Source organism: Dunckerocampus dactyliophorus, chromosome 16 (assembly GCF_027744805.1).
Source record: "Dunckerocampus dactyliophorus isolate RoL2022-P2 chromosome 16, RoL_Ddac_1.1, whole genome shotgun sequence".
Lineage (NCBI taxonomy): Eukaryota > Metazoa > Chordata > Actinopteri > Syngnathiformes > Syngnathidae > Dunckerocampus > Dunckerocampus dactyliophorus.
The window spans coordinates 23,043,371-23,066,878 of NC_072834.1; the positions used below are offsets into that span (position 1 = coordinate 23,043,371).

Genomic DNA, 23,508 nt, shown 5'->3' on the forward strand with positions numbered 1-23,508 from the left:
AATCAGTCAATCACCCAGAAAGCTTTCACACGAGGGCTATTCAAGCGCCCGGTCCGGCTCGTGAACGACCACGCCGTCCCGCAAGGTCACTTCACAACTTTGGAGCGGCTAACAGCAGATACTCCTGTTGTATAGAAGATCTTTGACTTGTGTTTTGGCAGTCGGTCCTTAAAAACAGCACAGCGCTTCTGCTTGTGTTTTTCTTTAATGAATATATTCATGTTTGTATTTGCTGATGACGATGTTGGGCGTTTGGCGACGTTTCAGCGTGAAAACAGAACAGAGAAGAGAAGAGAGAACATTGACGTGATAGCCAAGTGAGAAGCCCGGGCCCTTGGCCCCGGGACTTTCTGAACAATTGGGTCCAATAAGCCCTGGACTGTCACGTCTTTCACACCGATATGAAAGCGAGACAAAATTTCACAAAACGGACAAAAATCTCAACAAGCAATTGGTAAATTTGGATGCCCATCCGTATTCCAAATGTTTTAGCCTTTGTTTTCGAGTTAAACGACCGTCAATAATCACCTTGTTTCCATTTTTCTTGCACAGTTGCAATGTATAAGGAGCCATCGCTACACGAGCTCACGAGCGAGCCCGTGAGTCCTCCTCGGAAGACAACCAAAACATCAGATTCCCCGTCCCTAAAGAATGGGCGGAAAGAAACTCCCAAGGCTGACGCCTCGTAGCACAGGAGACAGAGGGTGGGTCAGAGGGCAACGCTGACACTTGGAACACCGCCACCCATCATGCATGGAGGGCGTCTGGGTGAATGGCCCTGATGGGCCCCCACGTTCCAGAAGAGCACTATAAGATGCTGAGGGATGAAGGGTGAGTCGTACATCAGCAGCCAAGAGGTGCAAAGAGGAGTCATCCCCCCCGCTCCCTTGTCAACACAGAACGACCAGCGTGGGCTCTGAGCCAGCGACGAGCACCCCTCATCCCTGCGTTTGTTTGTCTTCTTCTCGGCCCCTTCCGACTTCCGAATGCACAGCCCCCCCATGTCTGCCATAATTGGGCTTCTTTGTCGCTTTTACAGCTGTGTCTTTTCGCCCATGTCTCTATGGAAATACAGTGGAACCTCGGATTTCGGCACTAATTTGTTCCTAAAAAACTAAACGTACAGAAATTGAGCCAATTTTTCCCATAGGAACGCCAATAAAGTCAGCTGGGATAGGCTCCAGCATGCCCCCGCCACCCTAATGAGGAGAAGCGGTATAGAAAATGGATGGATGGATGGAAATCTAATAAAGCCATTCCAGACAACCACAAATGCATTTCAGAGACAATAAGTACAGTTTTACATAGGAGTGCACGATATTTATCGGACCGATAAATGACGTCACACCAATAAATTTGATGATATTAAAAGTAGCTCCGATAACCAAAATTTTAAAAAATGTTCCAATGAGGAGATCATGTTTTAATAGCCTCTGAAAACTTCCCCTGAGCTCACTTGTAAACAAGCATTTACTTTCTGACAAAGTGTGTGTGTGTCGTGTGTGTGTGTGTGTGTGGGGGGGGGGGACGGGCACACAAAAAACCTTCTCAGCCACCTGAAACACCAGCGCCACAGCATTTGAAAAGTGCAAATGGTTTGCCAGAGACCTCCATGGAGTCACACCGGCTGCTCGGAGCGTGTGCCCGAATACAGTGCACCTTGCTGGGCCACAGCAGGTGGATCCCTCCACCCTATACTCTGGTTCTCCTCATAGTAGTGATGTGGTCGCAGTAATGTCATCATATTTGAGTAGGACAACTCAACAGGTACAACAAATCCTAATTAGCTCCGGTCCTTCCTACCTCCAGGTGTGCACAAGTTACAGTTAAATCTAAAATTTTTTGAAAAGTAAATATAAAAAAGTTATCGGTTAAATTTTTTGAAAAGTAAATATAAAAAAGTTATCGGTACCATATCTGTTTTGAGAAGCAGAAAGTATCGGTTTGAAAAAAAGATATCGTGCATCTCTAGTTTTACATAAATGACTCGAGGTGTCACAAGACGAGATGGGACAATAAACGAGATTGGACCTCCGAAAACGAGACAAGACGAGATTTTATCATTACAAGAAAAGCACAATGAAAACATGTAAAACAGTGCATGACAACATGTTGCAATCTACTAACATCATTTCTACTACGCTGCACACCACTGCACTCTGTGTGTATGCTGGCGGCCCCGCCTCCACCTACTGAGACAAAGAGACGGTAAGATGGCTCACTCCGTTCATGCCGCTGTTTATGCAGCCAACCAATGCACAGAGTGAACTCTCTTCCTGCCTGTTTGTGGGCGGGAGACGAAGAAAACAGACACGCATGCAAATGGCAATATACTGAGGCGGGCAAAATGATCCAGTTCATTTTCATTTATTGTGTGATTCATTCATTTATTTCTTCTCGTACGAGGGCCTACGAGACATTTGTTCTCCGAACGAGAAATCTTGTCATGTTTTAATTTCACGAGACCTTGTGACATCCCAACGAATGACGAATGAATGGAAACTATTGATGATCCTGGCCAGATTGAATTCACCAAGAGAGTGTACGAAAACCGAGGTTTGACTGTATCGGATTCACCATTCACACGTTCCCGTACCGACCTCGACTTCATAATCCTCACCCATGGGCCTCCTCTTGATCCCTAAAGTTGGTGACTATGCCCCCCCTCCCCGCCAGCTTTTCCCCACACACCATCTGCCGACCAGCTCAGCTAATCATCAAGGTCAACTAAAGCTCAGTGAGAGATGAAACAGCTCAGAGAGTAAAGACGTCAATTGGAATCCTGGGTCGGGTCGGGATCAGTATACTGGGGAGAGCGTGGGGACAGAATATCAGATACAAGTCCAGGACCTCAGCACCAGTAATTTTTACTAAATGCTTAATATCCCCATCGAAATCCACCTGTGCCATGATGAAAAATTGGAATTCAGGACCGGGCAGAATACTTTAATATGGAAGAAATCTATCTATTCAATATAGTATGAATTATTAGGGATATCAATCAATAGAGTTATGAATGAAGACACCAGGGGATATGTCCCAAAAAGCCCCCCCAAAAAAGACCCCAAAAGAGAATAAGCGATGTCCTCTTTGCGGCCTTTTTACCCACCAGGTGATCACTTATCATTAGAGAGCTCGCTCAAACGCTACACGTGAACAACTGGGTCGAATATTTTCAATCCAGCGTGGATCAGAAAGCAGTCATCTGAAAACGAGCGGAAGTGTATACTTCACTCAGCATCTGCTGTCAGCATAAAGCCGGGTTTGAAGGCAAACATCAAAGCCAGAGGAGCCTCTGAGCGGGAGCACTTGTTATTCTGACGATGTCTGGCAGCTTATCCACCCGCTCACTTTATCAAATCACCTTGGAAGAATCACCCTCCAAAATGTAGCTGTCTGAGGGGATGTCTTGGTGTGACTGCGCCGTAACCCCTGTGTGTCGGCGTCTTTGACGCTACAGATGCACCTTATGTGTGTGGACGGGCGCAAGGGAAGGCGATGCTGCAGCTCACCTTAACGGTGTCATTCAGAAAGAGCGTGACGCTGGCTATCGTGGATAGGCGATGCCCTGTATGGACTGTTGTCACTTGTTTTTAGGTGGGTATGGTATTTCAGGCTTCAGAAAGAGACAGTTTTAGCACAATATGCAATGACCTTGTGTCAGTCTAGAATTCTAAAGGAGAGATTGGGTGCTGACCACTAAGGCAAGCTGCTTGGGGATTAAAAACAAAGTTGAAAGAAAAGCATTCAGTCAAAGTCAACCAGAAAAGCTGCCATTTAGTTTGCAATATTGCTGCGTCTGCAGTGATGCGGACTCTGCATCGGTCCATTGTGGTGAAGACAAAGGCAAAGCTCTCAATTTACCGGTCGACCTACGTTCCTACCCTTTGGGTAGTGACCAAAACAAAGATGGCGGGTACAAGCGGCTGAAATGCGTTTCCTCCGTAGGTTGGCTGGGCTCTCCCTTACAGAACCAGGATGCTTCCCGGACACCTACTTGGGGAGGTGTTCAGGGCACGTCCGACCGGTAGGAGGCCTCGAGGAAGACCCAGGACACGTTGAAGAGACTATGTCTCTCAACTAGCCCGGGAACGCCTCGTAATCCGCCGAAAGGAGCTGATCAAAGTAGCCGGGGAGAAGGAAGTCTGGGCTTCCCTGCTTAGGCTGCTGCTCCCGAGACCCAACCTCGGAGAAGCGTAGAAGATGGATGGATGGATGGATGGATGGATAGATAGATAGACTGCAATATAATCATTATGGCCACGAAAAATACATCAGTACAAATCACAAGGACAGTGTCACATTTGAAAATGTCCTAATGAGAATTTAGTAGGATGTCATACAAAAAGCAATACTAATTGATAGATTTTTTTTAATCAATTTGTGTCAACCCCCTTAACCTCCTAACTCAGTGGTTCTCCATTACTTTCTGTCATGGACAGACTTTTCTCACGGCCCCCTATGATCGCCCCCTTTTCAAGCATATATTAATCGATCAATCGTGTTTTGTGGTTGAATAAGCCAATTATTAGTCCATATATGCAAAATGAACTAAAATAGAAATACAAGGAATTAAGAAGCCGCATTAAAATTGAGAATGTGGTATTCTGCATTGGTCACTAGGTGTCAGTAGCTGTTCGGTGAGACAAGAGGCTTTTATTACAGGTTTCAATGATCTCACAGCAGGCACAACAATAATAATCATAACAAAATAATCATAATAATAGCAACGCGGGCTACTGTTGTGGCCGTAATCCAGCTACTCTGAACACCGGACATCACTTCCTGTCCACATGTCCAGAAGACATTTATGGCAACACACACGAACACGAACACACGAGTTTTATTCATGTCTTAAATGGCTTATTTTCTTTGATTTGACCTACTCTATTGGGTAATAGCAATGTAAAGGTGACTGTAGGGGCTCTAATAACGATAAAAAACGTACTTAGAAGGTCGTAAAAATGCGCTAACTGTGAAACAATTCCATTTATGAATACAAATTCCTACTTTGCGGCGATGCACTGATCAAGGTCCGGTCGAGAACAAATTAACCAAGATAAACGAGGGATTATTGTAGTCCCCCCATGCCTCTCACCCCACTATTTGAGAACCACTGTACTAACCGCTTTGAAAAAAACAACAAAAAGCAGCCTTTTTGCGCCAAAAGATAGTGTTGCACATTCAATTTTGGCATATTTGTGGATTGAACATTGTTTTTGACTATAACTCATGATTACTATGGTACCTGCATGTGAAGATGGATTCAAGAAAGTGAACTGAAGGCTTAATATCTCGAGTGTGATAGCCTACTGAGTGTTAAATTGCAAGACGGCCAGTACATGGAGGCTGTTACTGAAGAAAGACTGGCATGTGGATTATATGCTGATAAGGAATTTCTTCAGTAAGGAATGCAAGACTCTTGGCAGGGATGTATGAGGCATGCAGATACGATAACGAATGTAAGACACGTAAGTTATGGAGGGTGAATTTAGTTGGGGGGGGGCTCCTGTCTTCTGGGGGTTACTTTCCCCAACACAGTCGTCCCTCATAATGTTGCTTTTTCACAAAATAATTCATGAATAAATGATGGCTGTGTCATGCTTGACTACGGCCTGATATCAGTCATATTAGTCAAACAACATTGAAAGGCAAGTTAAGTGTAGGGCCGCACGGTGGACTAGTGGTTGGCATGTTGGCAACACAGTCACAGTCAGGAGATCGGGAAGACCTGGGTTCCATTCTCCAACAACTGCATGGAGACTAGCTACTGAGCCAGCACGGCCCAGCCCACATGCTGAGATCGAATGAAAGGTTCTCCTCTCATTCTGTGTGGAAGTGGTACGTTTTTGGATTCTTTGTCCCTCTTCCCTACTCCATTTGAAACACTTTCTTAAGTTTGGAATAAGTAAATTGGAGAGGCTAACTATAGCTCGCTAGCTTGCTATGCTAGCAGCGGATGTCTGTAATGTCCCTGCGGTGTAGCCTGCACAATGTGATGTAAACAAAGAATAATAGGAGTGTAAAAGTGACTATTGGGATGTTATTTCATGTCTACTGGGCTCTAATAATGTTAAAACCCGTATTTAGAAACTCATAAACTACGCTCTAACTGTGAAAATATTCTGTTTATTCATCTTGAATCCTATTTTGTGGAAAAGAACAATTAACCGCGATAAACGAGGGACGACTGAACATTGTCACGTGTGTCTATACCAATTTTTGACTTTCCCTACTGCGTGATATCAACGTGAGAACACGATGGGGTAAAGTAGATCTCTCTAACGGGCTTATTCAGCTGCCACCCTGTCAACGGTGTCACATTTGATTAATTTATCCCAATTAATAATCCGATATTCACATTCCTGTACTCTTGAAAACAGCCCCTGGTGTTTGTCGAGCTGAAGTTGTCAAGAGGGAAATACAACAAGTAGACAGACAAGAACCGAGAACGTAGGCTGATATTGCAAGTCAAGTGGAGAATGGATATGGTTGAAAGTCGGTTCAAGAGACATCGGAAGATTCTTATTGCATTTTGGAAAGTAGATGTATTAGGTTTCTAAGGTGTGTGTACGTGTCTTTGACAAGGAGGTAGGTGAGACGAGACGAGAGAGAGGGGAGGGGAGGGGAGGGGAGAAACAAAGGGCATGGGAAACCATGATCGATAGACTCAATAAAGCACAAACAAGAGAAGAGCCAACTTGTGGCGGTTGCAAAAACGACTCAAAGGTCTGGCAGAGACAGGAAAATCCATTGGTTCATAAAGAACTCAGAGTTGTGTTTTCTTGGCATAAACGCTGTGAAGAGGCCACGTGGGTGAGAAAAGACTTTCCCTCGTTTCTGAGGCGCACTTCAAATTTGCCCCTGACTGTTTCCTCTGGTTCTAAGCAGCCAGACTCTTTCCGGCCTTGATTCTTCAAGCCAACCACCTCTACAAACGTCTGAACCAGGACAGGGAACCCATGATGTGGCTTTTCTTAACAACATCACATTTATTACCTCCGCCAAGGGCAGCGCAAAGTTTTTATGTTCATGTTTCTGCCGGCGTTTATCTGTTTGTTTGTTTGTTTGTGTTCAAAATAACCTAAAAAAGTGCTGAATGGATTTGGATGAAAAATGAAAAATGAAAAAAAATACAGGACAAGTTTTCCCACAGGTTCCATGGGATTATATGACCTTTGGTTTTGGGCAAAGGTCATTTTTTAGTGTAAATTTACACCTTTAATCTTCATTCTTCAATTCATGAGGAAAAAAGTCGTACATTTACAACAATAGAGTCATAAATTTACAACTTTTTTCCTCAGGAATCTACGACTTTATTCTCGTTAATGTACAACTTTATGCTCGAAATCACGGAATTTTTTATATTTTTTTCAACGTGGCCCTAATACTCCGCCTCAATTTTACACCCCCCACTCCCTCCCCCAGTTTATGTGCATTGCGAGGATGAGCCATTGAGTGCTTTCACTCGAGCGGGGAAGGACAGCATGAGCGCAGGTTGTGACCAATGACAATAAAAAGCAGGCATATTTTCATATATTCCTAGCGTGAGCGTGAGCGAGTGACGCTGAGAATAAACGGAAAGGGTTGATGAACTTTAGAAGCTATTTCACAGCGTGCGTCAGTGTAAAAAGAATGATGTGTCATATTAAATGTATGCTATGTCCATGATACATACAGTACACTATATTGTATGAGTACAACGTCAGCTCTTTTTTCTTTTCCTCTTCAGACACGGAAATATACACGTGCTCTGTTTCTGTCGTGTTCCGTTTCATCTCCAATGTAAACTCAAGCAAGTCGGAGTTCTTCCTCTCTTTTTTTTCTCCTCTTTGGTTTGCACTGATGCATCTTTACAAATGCGCCCCCTGTGTGACCTTCCTCCCAGCTGAATCCCGCCGTGTGACTACGTCGTATGTCTGTGAAAGATGTAGTCAAGTGAAAACGACGACCAAAGCCCACATGCGTCCTGTCAACACCAGCAATGACCTTCGTGGGCTCAGAGTTACGGTCACGCACGTCTTCCAAAAAGTTCCTTTCTCTTTCCTGCTCCTCTGGGCTCCCGGTGTCTCTGTCTCAAGCCAATCTTCTTGTCTTGCGAATAACTGACACTGAGAACGAGAGGAGAGATTTTTAAGCCATAAATGAAAACGGGCATTGATCGGCCAAGGAGGGAAGGCCTGGATCCGCCGGCCCCTTCGGATTCAGACACACGTTGGACTCCAAAAGAGCCGAAATGAAGCAGCAGAAACTGTCGTTTTTTTTCCTACAACTCCAGGTGAAAACCAGCAACATGTAACAGGAAGCGCTTGCACTCAAGGACCTGAAAATCTCAACTGTGGATTCACTGGCAATGGATTGCAAAGGCGATCTACGGTCTGCAATAAGAACTACTAATTGTCCTGAAGTATGTCACTGTGGTTTGACTCATGCGGGATGACTCCCTCTCAGTATCTACGGACAAAGCCCTTGATTTAACCTCTCCAATCACCTGACGTTCCATCAAACCCGTATACATTTCTACAGCTTCCCAAGTGGAAGCGGTGTCCTGTTGGGGAATAATATTCAATAAAACCGCATATATTTGTATGGTTGGAAGCAGTGCTGTTGGTGTCGTGTCCTCATTTTCCATTCCAGCTAAGATATTTGACACATTTGGAAGCATAGAATGTTGTTGGTGCGGACCACTACACCAGCGGTTCTCAAATGGTGGGTCGCGGACCCATTCCGGGAGGGTCACAAACAGCAAGTCTAAAATTCCGTTTAAATACGTAATACCCGGCTCATGTCTGACTGCAAGCGAAATATCTGATTTTATGGCCTTTTTGATCATTTCATTTTAACTTATGCGTTATTTGTGTGCATGCAGTTATCATGTTCTTCCTCGTTTCCTTAATAAAAGGCCTCTAAAATGCACTTTGGACATGTAATTATGACAAAAAACAGAATACGTTTGCTTGGTGTGACTTAAAACAAAAGCAGAAAAAATATATATGAAGGAATATAATGAAGTCATTCAATGCCAGCCATTTGTCAAAAGACAACCCCTTCAGTGGCGGCCATTTTAGACCATTTTGGCTGATCTTTCAAGGCACACAGAATGTTGTGTCCTACGGCTATATAAACATGAAACTACCAAAAGGAAGATTAGACTTCAGTCTTTCATCAGAAAAAAAAAAGTTTGCTTGTCCCTTTTTCCGTTCCTTAATAATCAGCAGTAGAACATTGGAAAGTTTCAGGAAAATATCAGCTCCTGACTAAAAAAGGGAGAAAAACAGATTCTTGTGAAAAGATACATTTCAAGCATAACTTGCACTTTGCCACAAATGTTTTGCTTTTGTGACCACTCAAATATCTAAACAACTTTACCTTAACTTAAACAACACAAAAAAGGGGTTGTTTTACATCAAAATAACAATTTATTTACAACTATAACACCATGAACTATTTACAATTTTCACATTTGGAACTAAACTGAGTGTGTGCGTGTGCTAAAAATGTCCCTACAATGCGTAACCTTCCGCACGCTACACTCCTCCACGCTCGCCCACTTCCTCCTTCCTGTCGTGTGTGATTTTCCGTCCACATGATCTCTGCCGAGCTCCTACCAAATGCACTTCTGCCATCGCGTGGCCATTTTTATGGCTTAAAAGCGCTTGAAGTGACCTCTTTTACTGTACGTAAACGTAAAAGACGTATGAATATGGCTGTGGGAGCCAGCGTTCGGGATTAAAAAAAACCTCTAAGCACGTTTTTGGTGTTGAATGAGTTCATTCACAAATAAATTAATAAATAAATAAGACTTAAATAAAAGTGGGAGAAAATAAAATCAATAAAAATCAATAAATACAAGTGTAGAAAAAATCTATAAATATACAAATAAGTGCAAAAAATAATAAAAACTCAATTTTTACAATTTTAAAAAGTGTGAAAAAATGATTAAAAATAATAAAATGAGCTACAGTCATGAAACAATGATTAGAGCACCCTTGTTTCTTCAGTTTCTTGTTCATTTGAATGCCTGACACAACTAAAGGTTCTTTTGTTTGGACAAATATAACAATGACAACAAAAATAGCTTATAAGACATTTGTTGGCAGTACAATGCTGTAGCTATTCACGTAAGAACGTAAGTGATTTTGGTTCTCAAGAAGAGCATGGAAGTTGCTAGATATCAGCTCTTACATGAAACTCTTATGAGTTATATTTGTTATCATCGTTCTATTTGTCCAAACAAACGTACCTTTAGTTGCACCAGGCATTAAAATGGATCAATAAACTGAAGAAACAAGAGTGCTCTAATCAACATTTCCATGACTGTACAATTAAATAACAATAAAATAAATAAAAATAAATGAAAAAAATTTTAAAAAATATAATAAATACAAATAAAAATGACAAATAAGTGTAAAATAATAAAAATTTAAAAAATTAAAATGAAAATTAAAAAATAAATAAAAAGGTAAAATGACTTCAATAAAAGAGGGTCCCAATTTAATGACCAAAAAAAATGTGGGTCTCAGGTTGAGGCCATTTGAGAACCCCTGCGCATTGTGCACTGCATATTAAAAATATGACCATTAAAAGCAGGATAAAGTCATCTGTGAACGGTGTAGAAAATGCCAATACGTTCATTGCAAGTGGACAAAGAGAGTGAAGCTCAAGCTCAACCCGTTCAAATGGAAAGATTGCAACAATGAATCAACAACTATTTTGGTCGTCAGTGAATCACTTTTGGATTGTAAACATGCACTGTAAACATCCTCTGAGTTGTTTTATATTAGCTTGGCTGTATTCTAAACCACCCTGCTACTTCGATAGACTTCAGGGTTTAAAAATAAATAAATTACTGAAATTATTCATTTTTTGAAATCAATAACGTGATACAACAATCACATGACTCGTATTCTTTATGCTATGATATGAAATACACTACTTTTTAGACACATTCTGTGAATTTGCACAAAAAGTGGTATTGGTACGATATCGCTGATACCAACCGGAATTTTTTTCACTACCATCAGAAACCAAATCAGTGGTATTCTGTAAAGTGTGCCAGCTACCACAGGGTGGCACCCAAAAAACAATGTTTTCATAAATATGACCCCAAATCAAAGACTTTATTATTATTATGGCATCACGTGTTATTATTATTTCATTTAGTATGAATTGTATTTCTTCTTATGTTTTCTCCATGGACAGCATATCGGTGCAGGAGCGCAGTGTCGCTTCACTGCAAGAACATCATGTTGACGCTTGTCAGCTCTCTGATTGACTGGCGATCAGTCCGGCGTGACCCTGCCTCTGCCCCAATGTCAGCTGAGCAAGGCTCCGCCCCCCGTGACCCTGCACAGGACAGTTGGTGGGGAGCGCATCATATTTCATATCCTGCTAAGGCATTCCAACAAGTCACCCAGAAAGGCTTATGGGACTAACAAGAAGGAGGAGTACACAAAGAAACCCATTTTTCAAATATTTCCACTTTCTATGTTTTCTTTTCGTAATATTATGACTTTATTCCCATATTTTCACTTTTCACCAAAACTTCATTTTTTTTTTAAAACAGAAAAAATAAAACATTTTTGTTTTGTTTGTTTGTCATAATTTTACAACTAGTATTACAAAAATAACACATTTGGTCTTTAATATTTCAACTCTATGCTACTAAAATGACATTATTTTTCATCATAATATAACCACTTTAAAGTCGTAAAATTGCAACTTATTTTGCTCGTTAAATTGAAACTTTTTTCTCTTAATATTTTTACTTTATTCTCATAAAATTGCAGCTGTTTTTTTCCCTTTTTACATTTTTTTTCCCCAAATATTTCAACTTTCTTCTTAAATAATTTTAGTCCATTTTCTTTCCAATACATTACGATGTTATTCCAACATTATTTTCACTTTCCCCCTCAACCTTACAGTAATGTTCCAAAAATTACGCCAGTTTTATTTTGTTTGTTTCTCATAAGAAAAATAATATTACAAAAATCAAAATGTTTTAATATTTCAACCCAGTGCTACTAAAATAACATTTTTTCTGTTATTATTTTGACTTTATTCTTATAAATTACAGCTGGTTTTTTTTTGCTGTTGTTTTTTCAAAATATTTCAAATTTCTTCTTAAATAATTTTAGTACATTTTCATGTTATGAAATGTTATGTACATGTTATGACTTTATTCCCATATTATTTTCAATTTTCCCCAAACTTAATTTTTTTTTTAATTATACCATTTTTTTTGTTTGTTTCTCCTAATATTACAACAAAAAACATTTTTCAACTCGACTCTACTAAGATTACATGATTTTTTGTCATAATATCACAAGTTTATTCTCATAATTTTGTAACTTTTTTTCTCTTAATATTTTGATTTTATTCTCATAAAATTACTACAACTAATATTACAAATTATTTCATTTTTAAGGAAATATAATATTTTTTAATTTAATTTTTCAGATTTTTTTCCACATTTAATGAGTTTATTCTCGTAAAATTGCAAGTTTTCTTCTCCTCACAACTTTTTTCTCTTAATATTTTGACTTTGTTCTTGTAAAATCACAGCTGTTTTTCCATTTCACTGCTTTTTTTCCCCATTTTGGCTGGGTTTTTTTCCCCAACTAGTTTAACTTTCTTTCTTTCTTTCTTTCTTTCAAGTCCTTCTTTCAAGTCCCTCCAAGTGTGCACAAACTACAGTTAAATCCAAATTTTAAAAAGTAGTTTTAAAAAGTTATTGTACCATATTGGTCTTGAGAAGCAGAAAGTTATCAGTATCGGTTTGAAAAAAAAAAGATATCGTGATTCTCTACAAAAAACAATTAACTCGAGAAGTGATGACACAACTCTCCACTGATGCCTTTCACATCAGAGCAATTAAAAACAGCCAAAAGGTGGCAGAAGTGCATTTGATGAGAGCTCGGCAGGCATCATGTGGACGGGGAAATCACACATGACAGGACGGAGGAAGTGAGAGAGCGTGTCGTGTGCAGAAAGTTACGCATTATAGGGAAATTTTAACGCATGCACACGTGCACGCGCGCACATGCGTGCACACACATAGTTCAGTTCCAAATGTGAAAATTGTAAATAGTTGGTGTTATATTTGTAAATAACTTGTTTTTTCACAACATAAACAACCCTTTTTGTGTTGTTTATGTTGGTATAGTTGTTTAGACATTTGAGCTATCACAAAAGCTAAAAAGTTGTTTCAAAGTGGAAGTTATGCTTCAAATGTATCTTTTCACAGGAAGCTGGTTTTCTCCCTTTTTTAGTCAGGAACTGATATTTTCCTGAAACTTACCTATGCTCTGCTGCTGATTACTAAAGAATGGGAAAAGGTAGAAACTAACTTTTTTTCCTGATGAAAGACGAAAGCCTAATCTTTGTTTTGGTAGGTTCCATGTTGATATAACCATACAACACAATAATCTGTGTGCCTTGAAAGATCAGTCAAAATGGTCTAAAATGGCCGCTACTGAAGGGGTTGAATTTTGAAATTAAATGAGTTAATCAAATAGTTGTTGATTAATTGGAAAATGATTAATAATCGATTTGTAGATTAATTGTTGCAGCTCTACATGTAACCACTGTTTCATAGAAAAAAAAAGCCCACACTTTCACACGTTTATGTTTTTATGCTAATTCAGTGATCATGTTTTTTCATGAAGCCTTCAGATTTCGCACTTTGACGGCGGTCTTTGAACGCTCCATAGCTGCAGTGAGATGCCAAAGTACACTACACTGATTCCAGCTACATCAGTAAAAAAAAAAAAAGCCCAAATATTCATGTGTATGATCAACTGAGGAGTCTAAATAAAGAGTCAGGATTAACCAAAATATATCCAACGGATGAATAGCTGCAATTACAGCTAGTTCACAGCCCAGCAGTCAATTAGACGCAACAATGTCAGGATGATTAGCCTGCTAAATGGATGACAGCTCATGTAGCGCAGATTAGGCTAATTAACTGACAAATCGTACTCACCATCAAGTCGAGCAGCATCCGATCTGCTAGATTATCGTGTGCTCCACACCGACACTGACTTTCACAACACTTTCAGATGCCACCTCAGTCTGGGTTAAAAAGCCTTTTTTTTCCAAGCCAGAGCACCTCAAGTCTGAGGGTTTTTTTATATATCATTCTCAGTAAAAGCACATCAAGCAGAACAGTCTGAGCTCCGACTGAATGGAGCGTTTTATGTCCTCATGCAAAATACAAGCATTGCAAAGCATGGGGCCAAACATAAGCGCTCACATTTGCAAATCACCTTCAGACTGTTCATGAAAACCCTCATAAATTTCGGCAAATGTGAGTGGAAAATTCCAAAGTGATGACACAGCTGCACACTAATAATGGATGTCACTTTTCGAGCGGTTTCAAGCCATGAAAACGGGAGCGCATTTGATAAGAGGTCGGCATGTGACTGAACGGAAAACAACAAACACGACAGCAAGGAGGAAGTGGACGAACGTGGAGGAGTGTAGCATTGTAGGGAAATTTTAATGCATGCGCACGCTCGCACGCACACGTGCACACACACATAGTTCAGTTCCAAATGTGAAAATTGTAAATAGCTGATGCTGTTATATTTGTAAATAACTTGTTTGAACTTGGTTTTCTCCCTTTTCTAGTTGGGAACTGATATTTTCCTGAAACTTACCTACGTTCTACTGCTGATTACTGAAGAACGGAAAAAGGTAGAAACAAACTTTTTTTCCTGATGAAAGAGGGGAGTCTAATCTTTCTTTTGATAGGTTCCATGTTTATATAACCATACAACACAATATTGTGCGTGTCTTGAAAGATCGGTCAAAATTGTCTAAAATGGCCGCTACTGATGGGGTTGAATTTTTAAAAACGGCTGGGATTGAATGAGTTCATATCAAATTCACTCTTTGCTCGTTTTTTCCCCCCATTTTTGCTGTTGTTGTTTTTTTCTTTTCATAATGTTATGACTTCATTTTCATAATAGTTTAACCTGATTTTCCAAAGATGACAACTTTGTTGTTTTGTTTGTTTCTCATAATATTACAGCTTTATATCTTTTTGCTTTAATATTCCAATTATTATTAGAGGGACTGCATGCAGCGGGTTCCTCCACCTGCCTCAACGGTGCCAACGTAACACACACCCAAGACATTACTTACTCTCTTGTGCCAACTTTGACGTAGTGGTCGTTTTTTGTTTTATTTTTTGTTTTATTATACCGTACTTTCAAGCCAAATGCTTCTTGTCAAGGTGCTCCTTCAAAGCAGCCATCAGTGAAATGATAACCGCAAAGGGCATCTGTCTCTCGTTCTCTGCACTTTCTTCGTCCATTGTTGTCTTAAACAAAAGAAAACAAACTTACAGTATCACTCGGATACTATGAACATCCAGCAGCAACACAGAAATTGGCAGGACTAATATTTTGATGAAAAATATACTGAACCAAGTCGATTATCTACCTTGAGAAAAAAGAAAAAAAAAATATTCCAACGTTATGCTACTAAAATCACATTATTTTTCCTCATAATATTACATTATTATTGTAAAATTACGACTTTTTTCTTGTTTGACTACAGCTTTTTTCTCTTCATGTTTTGACTTTATTCTTGTAAAATTACTGTAAATGTTTCCTATTTCTTCTTGTTTTTAAACTAAAAAATATATATATTTATTATTTCAATTATATTTAAAAAATGTGCTGCGGGCCAATGAAGGAGGCCCCAAATGGCCCCCTGGCCACACTTTTTGTATGTTTATGTCCAAATATTTCAAACGAGACCACTGCGTAAGTCATAATGCGATGAGAATAAAGTCAAAATATAATGGGAATAAAGTCAGAATTACGAGAAGAAAATTTACAAGACGAAAGTTGAAATAGTTGGGGGGGTGGGGAACAGCAGAAATGGAACAAACAGCTACAATAAAGTCAAAATATAAAAGAGAAAAATTCTAAGTAGCATATAGTTACAATTTTATTAGAATAAACTTGCAATATTAGGAGGAAAAATAATATAATTTTAGTACCATACAGTTGAAATGTTACAATTATTTTTTTGTAAAGCCATTAAACAAAATAATCTAATTATTAGGCTGGGGAAAAAGCGAGAATATTATGGGAATAAATTCAAAATATTATGGAAATAAAGACATAATATTACCAGAAGAAAAGGTACAAATATTATTTGAGAAGACAGAATATTTGGGGGGGGAAAACAATTGGGCGGCAAAGACTTTGTTTGGGATTACATAAAGATACATTCTTAAATACTAATATACATTTAAACAAATAAATGTATATAAAAATAACTAATAAATAATTTAATATATTTATATATAAATTTATCTACTTGTTTTTTTAAACAAATGTAATGTATATATTTTGGTTTTGTTAGTTACTCCCCATTGGAGAACCACTACCACATGCTAACCTCATCATGGCCACTAGATGGCGTGATTGAACTTTAGTAAGGAGCCTGAAGTGACTTCTACTTCTACTAGGATTCATTATAAACTGATGAGTCATCAACATTTGTCGTATGTGTCAGATGGCAAGGTTAAATCCTAATTGCAACACTTCTTCCCAGTCAGGCAACTTAGCACTGAACTAATTCATAACATGACTTTTGCAGTCAAGGAAAAGTTTTGATTAGAAGTACTTTGATTTTACAGTGAAAGATGACAAAGACGACAACATTTAAAGGGCGATTGGAAATGAAAATACCCGCGCCTGCATTGCAATGCACGAGTCCGGGAAACCGGAAGCAGGAGGACCCGGACAGCCGACCAAGAACAGACACTCCCTGTCAAGTCGTAAACAGTTTTAGTAGCAGTTTCTCTTCAGGTGAGTAATTGTCTTGGTCAAGAAGCAGCAAAACAAATGACAGCCTGCCGCTGCACGTGTGACTCACTGCGCCCTGCGCCAGTGGGCAAAGTCTCCAGTATCAATGTGGGGTATATGTGAACACTTCACTGCTCGTTAGAATACCGCTTTATTCTCGTCAAACTACAGCATACATAATGCATATTTGTACTGAGTGGTTGGATAACACAGGTGTGGTTTGCTGGACAAGTAACAGCCAAATTCGACAGCTACTGTAAAACCCGTTAAATGAATTAATGGGGAAAAAAACAATGTAACTCCTAAACCGAAAGGAGTGAATGAATGGACCCCCCCAAACTCACCATCTACTATCTGTTTGTCTCGTCGCGCGTGACACAGCAACAGGCTGTTCTCCGGAAGTGTCGACGTCATGAAACTGAAGGCGTGTCTTTCGGCGACGTACGCGTCGAAACTGCGTGCGCGTCCCCGCCCACCTGCAACAGAAACCGCCTAAAAAAGCTCGCTCCCGCTGTGCCCTCCCGATTCAAGGTGCGGCAGAGCAACAGGTGCGCGAGGCGACATCGTCGGCCATTACAAACACAAGTGCCGCCATTAAAGAAATTATTGTTTTATACTTACGGACAACAGCTGGAATTGTTTTAAATACTTCCCCCCCCAGAACAAGTCAATTTAAAGACGTTTGATTTAGAGGAGTGGGAGATATTTTGAGCAGGTGGACTTTGCCTCCGTTTTTTTTTTCATTTTGAAATCAGGTCGTCGTCAAAGGAGAAGAAGAGAAAATGGCCAACTCGGGTTTACAGATGTTGGGCTTCGTCCTGTCGCTTCTGGGCTTAATTGGCTTGATAGTGGGCACCATTCTTCCGCAGTGGAAGATGTCCGCCTATGTCGGGGACAACATCATCACGGCGGTGGCCATGTACGAAGGCCTGTGGATGTCCTGTGCCTTCCAGAGCACAGGCCAGATCCAGTGTAAAGTCTACGACTCCATCCTCCAGCTCAACAGTAAGTACTGCTAATCATGCCAGTAAATATCCATATTTCAGCCTTATAATCTCCTATTCGAACACACTTTGTTTTTTTCTTGAATGCTGAAACTGTTTTATAACCAAATGTCCCCAATTTGACTGAAAGGGAAGTGTATGTCTAACAGGAACAAGTGTAAGCAAATGAACCACGCCTGTAAGAATCATGGGGAATCCTTAATCCACCGTTATTTATCGTGTATTTACAACCCTCACCTGCACCCCATTGCCGGAGCTCTGCCTAACCGGTTTAGTCACTTATTGACTCCCAACCGGAATGCTGTTGTTTAAGACTCACTTGGGTGGGGGGGAATCAAATTTAAACCAGGTTTTGGAAAGCACACGCCTAACCACAACAGGATCTTTTATTACCTGTGGGGGCCAAACATCTTTATCAATAACTACACGCACAATGACGTCGTTTTATGGTCGTCTGTTCAAGGAAGTGGTAGCACTGATGCAGCACAAGGTGCTTTTGAGTTCCCTCTTGTCTTTTGAGTCTTATCTTTTCTTTTTTTTTTTTTTTTTTGGAACGCGTGGCTAAATGGGTCAGTTGGTAGCTGGATTTTCCTTCTATGGTACTCGTTGCTAAGTCAGCAGATCCTACACGCCATCAACCGCCACACCCGTGCACATCTTTTTTTGACTTGTTAATGTTTTCTTAATCCATTTGAATATTTTTTTTTCACCCCACCGGTCTTTACAACTTCATGTGTCGACCCAACCTTCCATAAACATGCGAGTAGAGTTCCGCTTCCACTCCAATAATGGCTTGACCTTTGGAAAAATACCAACACAAAGCTCGATGTTCAGGCAAGTAACGCAGACAGGATGCACACAGTGGGTCTCTTTGTTTGCGGATGGAGGTCTCAAACTTAAAATGTCCACCGGCAACCAGCACCTGCATTAGGAGTGTTCTCCGAAATGATGTAACCTGAAACCTGGTCAGACCTGTTTGAGTTGCACATACTGTTGCACTCACCCACTTCACCCTCCCCAAAACCACCATTACCACCACCACCTCTCAGGCCTTTCGAGGCGCTATATGGAATGCATCTTAGGGAGCGCCACCGAGGCACAAGGGACCAAAGTCACTCTGTCATGCGTCTACCCAAAAGCTGCAACTTGCGATTGTTCTTAGTCGAGTAGGCCCTAGACCAGTGGTGTCCAAAGTGCGTCCTGGGGGCACGTTCTTAAAAATATCATTGAACAAGAAACCTAAAATTAACACATCACCATTAATTTCACAGGAATAAAGTCTAAATATTAAGAGACAAAAGTGGCCATATAATGAGAAAAATCCGTAATTTTATGAGAATGTTTCAGTAGCATAAACTTGGAGTATTAAAGAAAAAAAATCTAAATATGTGGGCCTATCACAATAACACATTTTGCTGGTCGATAATTTGTACTGCAAATTATCGCTGATAATCGATATTATCAACATTTTTTAGACTTTTTTTAAATTGTCAGAGGTGCAATTTACATTTGAACCACCAGATGTGTGGTGTGGTGATGTTTTTGCCATGTAGCGAACGACACTTTGTGAGCGCGTACCATTTTGCACTGTTTCGTTTATATTTGCCGACTAAACGCCTCAGTAAGTGTTGGCGGTCTAGACGAAGGCTCCGCTACCCGAGGTACCTTCAGCGCAAACATTGAAATGTAATTGATTTTATGGTAATAAAGTCAAAATATTAAAATTTTTAAAAGTTGTATTCTATCAAAGAAAAAGTCACAATTTTACGACAATACATTTGTTATATGAGGAAAAATTTCATAGCATTTGTAGCACAGAGTTGAGGGGAAAAATGTTTAAAGTTGGAATACAAGTGAAGTGAAAATATGATGGGAATAAAGTTATAATTATGAGAAGAAAATGTATAAGAAATTGAATAGTTGGAAAATTAAAAAAAATAAGCTGAACTTAAAACTAATATAATTTTACAAGAATAAAGTTAAAATATCAAGAGAAAATAGCTGTATTCTAACAAGGGAAAGTCAGTTTTATGAGAGTAAATTCATATTACGAGGAAATGTCATCTTTTGTAGCATAGAGTTGAAATATTAGTTTTTTTTTTTAAAGGTCGTAATATGAGAAACAAAAACGAATACATTTGTAAATTTTTGAAAATTAGTTTGCAGAAAAGTCATGTTACGGGAATAAAGTCAAAATATTATGGAATAAAAGTCATAATTACGAGAAGAACATTTGAAATAGTTAGAAAATAAAAACAAAACAGAATTGGCAAAAAACAGTTGTAATTTTAGAAATATAACGAGAAAAAAGTTCTATTCTAACAAGAAAATGTTACAAGATGATATAACCTGAGAATATGGGGGGAAATATCATTTTAATAGCACAGAGGTGAAATATTAAAGAAATTTTACTTTTTTTTTTTAAAAGTGGTAATATTATAAGAAACAAAACAAAATAAAGCTGTCATTTTTGGAATATTAGGTTGTGGAAATATGTTACAATATGGGAATAAAGTTTAAATATAATGAAAAGAAAATTGCCGAAGATTATTTGAAAAGAAAGTTGAAATATTTGGGGTAGGGGGGGCAGCAAAAATGGGGATGGGGAAAAGAGTGAAGTTAATAACATGCTTTTTCACGTATATGACAAAGCTGAGGTGCAGTTCTCTTGAAATATATACAACTTGTTAGCATAGCTACATGTGCTGCTTTACAAAATATCAAAGTGCCAAAGTTGCATCCTTTCATTTTTCACTTTGTGGCCCCCGCCGGAAAAATGTTTGTGCACCCCCGGCCTAGATGGACCAGATCGATATGAAGCAAACACAAACAGTTGGTGCTTTGCTACGCAGCGTATCAGAAAAGAGGAAAAAATGCCCATCAGTTTCCCAAAGTCTGATGTTGCGCGTGTGTGTGTGCGCGCGCGCGTGCCAATATGACAAAATATTCACATTTGAAAGGCTTGAAATCAGAGGATATTTCCATTTTTAGATTAGAAAAAAAAGAACAAAATAGTTGTGGCTTAATCATGGATTAACTGTTGACCCATGCTGTACTTTTTCCACCCAGGCGCCCTGCAGGCGACGCGCGCCCTCATGATTGTGAGCATCATCGTGACGCTGGCCGGCCTGGGCGCCGCCTGCATGGGGATGAAGTGCACCAACTGCGGCGGGGACGACAAAACGCGCAAGTCTCGCATCGCCATGACAGGCGGCATCATCCTTCTGATTGGGGGTGAGGACCGGAACGGCAACACAAACACGTACTTTAACAGCGTTTAGATGACATTCTTTGCTTTCCCGCAGCGTTGTGCTCCATCATCGCCTGCTCCTGGTACGCTCATGACATCATCCGAGCCTTCTACGACCCTTTCACCCCAGTCAATACCAAGTGAGAGCATCACAATTCTTCCTGTGCATTGTTATTATTTTGGACAGAATAACGACTAAATAAGGAACGTTGCTTACCTTTTTATTTGCAAAGGTACGAGTTTGGGTCCGCCATCTTCATCGCCTGGGCCGGAGCCTTCCTGGTGGTCATCGGGGGTGGCATGCTGGCAGCTTCTTGCCCAAGAGGCAAACCTGCACCAAAATATCCCATCTCCAAACCTCCCAGCAGCACCAAGGAATACGTTTGAACAAGAACAGTTTTACACCCACCACCTGAGAAAGTCCATACCTGTTAATATTTTTTATTCATTTGGGATTTAAGTTGCTTCAGGGCAACATGTAAATGTTATTGTCATATTTTAACCACACTGCCCTGTCAGGATGTCCCCTAACAGCTTCAACCTGCAAAGCGCTCAAGTTTTACAGAAGTCCAAACCTGTTTTTGTCCCAGTTTAAAAATAGTTTCCATGTTACTGTGAAAAGAGCCGTGCTTTAGAACGTATAGTCGCTAACAGGAATGCACTGGATGGAGAACAGATATGGCTGGCAACATTCACAACCTTTCAGCACACCACGTCTTTGTGCCTTTTTATTTATGTCAATCATTCCTACTGAACTAATCATGTGCCAGAGTGAAACCGTGTATGATGTACAATAACACTGATTTCTTTCATTAAGATTGCCAATGTTGTTGCTGTCGGTCATAACAGGACAGATGCTTTGGAAGTGATGACTGTTTAATGGCTTTTACTCCTGTTTTTAGTCGTGGCAGTTGCTGCACTTTTTTATGTCTTTTTTTATTTATGATTTTAAGTTTTTGTTGTATATAATTAAAGTTAAAAAAGTATTGATGTGGTTGCCTCATGACTGTTATAATGTATACATAACTTTGAGGCGAACTGGTTAGCTTTCTAACTAGCGAAAGTCGGAGTCCCTACAGCACTGTTGCCAACCTTTCAGTAAGAAAAGTAGCTATTGGCTGTCCTGCAAGTCGCTAGATGGCGTCGTCGTCTAATTTGCGTATCAATTGCATATGATATAAAACGCTGCGGGATGGGGGAGCAGAGTTTCGTAGGGTAAAAACACCTTAATTACGTTTAGAACTACAAATAAACTTGATTCTTGATTTAAATTAAAATTGTTCAAAAGAAAATATTTTATCTCGGCCAGCGCCTCTCAGAGTTCTCCCATCACACGTTGGCAATTGAACAGCGAATAACAAGATTATGTTGTTTGTTCTACGGCTCACGTTAACATGACAGATGTGGTTTGTGAGTAGCACACTCTTCTGGTGAACATATGTAATAGCAACTCATTTGCACTTAGACGCGTGAACCTCCACATCATGGCTTGTGACTGCCTTTGGCCTGTCAACAGCACCCTCCGCTGCTTAGTGACAACATAAAATGCAGAATACGTGCTTTCACCATATTAGAAAACTCCCCAACTACGTCAGAAAAAGACGCTAGATTTGTCACTAGTTCCTTTTGAGAAAATTTGTCAAGGGGGATTGGAATGTCGCCAGATCTAGCCACAAAATCACCAAGTTGGCCACAGCGATCGGTTCTGCACACGCGTGACAACCACACCACGACAGCGCTTCTACGTCACTTGCTGTGGTAGTTATGTTGTAAATGCATGAACATAAATGATCAATAAACATACTTTATATGTAATATATTGGGGATTATTTTCTTAGTGACTTACTGAAATAGTTTGCTAGCATGCAGATATTGCTATCGTTTTTATTCACCAAAACAGACACAAAACGCGCAGACACAAATGTCATATCCGTATTATTTTTTTCTAAAGATATCTTGCTTTTTTTCAGTGGCGAAAAATAACTTTGAGCAAAGTATGGAACCAAGAAAAGAGGTCTTGTAATCATCCCTTTGCACAATGGATAAAAGATCGATTCTGTTGTAATTTCTCCATCTTCTGTTCTTTTGGGAGTGGGGGGTGTATGACGTTGCGGCACAATGAGGTAACAACTCACGTCTCACCACTAAAGCGCCTCATTTGCCCTGCACCGGGACCGCCTCTTTGTTACCAGTTATTCTTAAAGTGAAGCAGTTTTTAGGTTTCTGCTATTAAGGTGTTCAGGGCCACACTTCCACCGATTGGAGGCCATCTTCCTCAATGGACTTCTGCACGCCGTTGGTAGTCAATGATTGATAGCTTTGCTTTTACTGCCCCCTAGCGTCTGACTACTGAAGTGGCTCTTCGTTCTCATATGCCATGCACTGTGTCCGCCTTTCTACCAGCAGTTATTGACTACTAAAACAAAGT

The 23,508-nt window shown here is 39.9% G+C and overlaps 2 protein-coding genes across 3 annotated transcripts in view; both read left to right on the forward strand.

Annotated features, from left to right (window-relative positions):
- fgf11b (fibroblast growth factor 11b) overlaps positions 1 to 14,886 on the forward strand; it is a 55,239-nt gene extending 40,353 nt beyond the window's left edge. The window contains exons 5-6 of one of the 2 annotated variants that reach the window (XR_008566334.1): positions 553 to 831; positions 14,632 to 14,886. Coding sequence is in view for 1 of the 2 variants with exons in the window: in XM_054754410.1 (XP_054610385.1) it covers positions 553 to 689 (137 nt within the window). In the remaining variant the exon portion in view is untranslated. Of the gene's footprint in view, positions 1 to 552; positions 8,293 to 14,631 lie in introns of those variants that run through there. The other variant, XM_054754410.1, reaches the window with a different exon arrangement.
- A 2,576-nt stretch (positions 14,887 to 17,462) lies between these two features.
- LOC129168763 (claudin-7-B-like) lies at positions 17,463 to 22,820 on the forward strand. Its single transcript, XM_054754411.1, has 4 exons — positions 17,463 to 17,831; positions 20,900 to 21,064; positions 21,136 to 21,220; positions 21,314 to 22,820. The coding sequence occupies exons 1-4, from the start codon at positions 17,609 to 17,611 to the stop codon at positions 21,465 to 21,467; spliced, it is 627 nt and encodes a 208-aa protein (XP_054610386.1). The 5' UTR covers positions 17,463 to 17,608; the 3' UTR covers positions 21,468 to 22,820.
- The last annotated feature ends 688 nt before the right edge of the window (positions 22,821 to 23,508 follow it).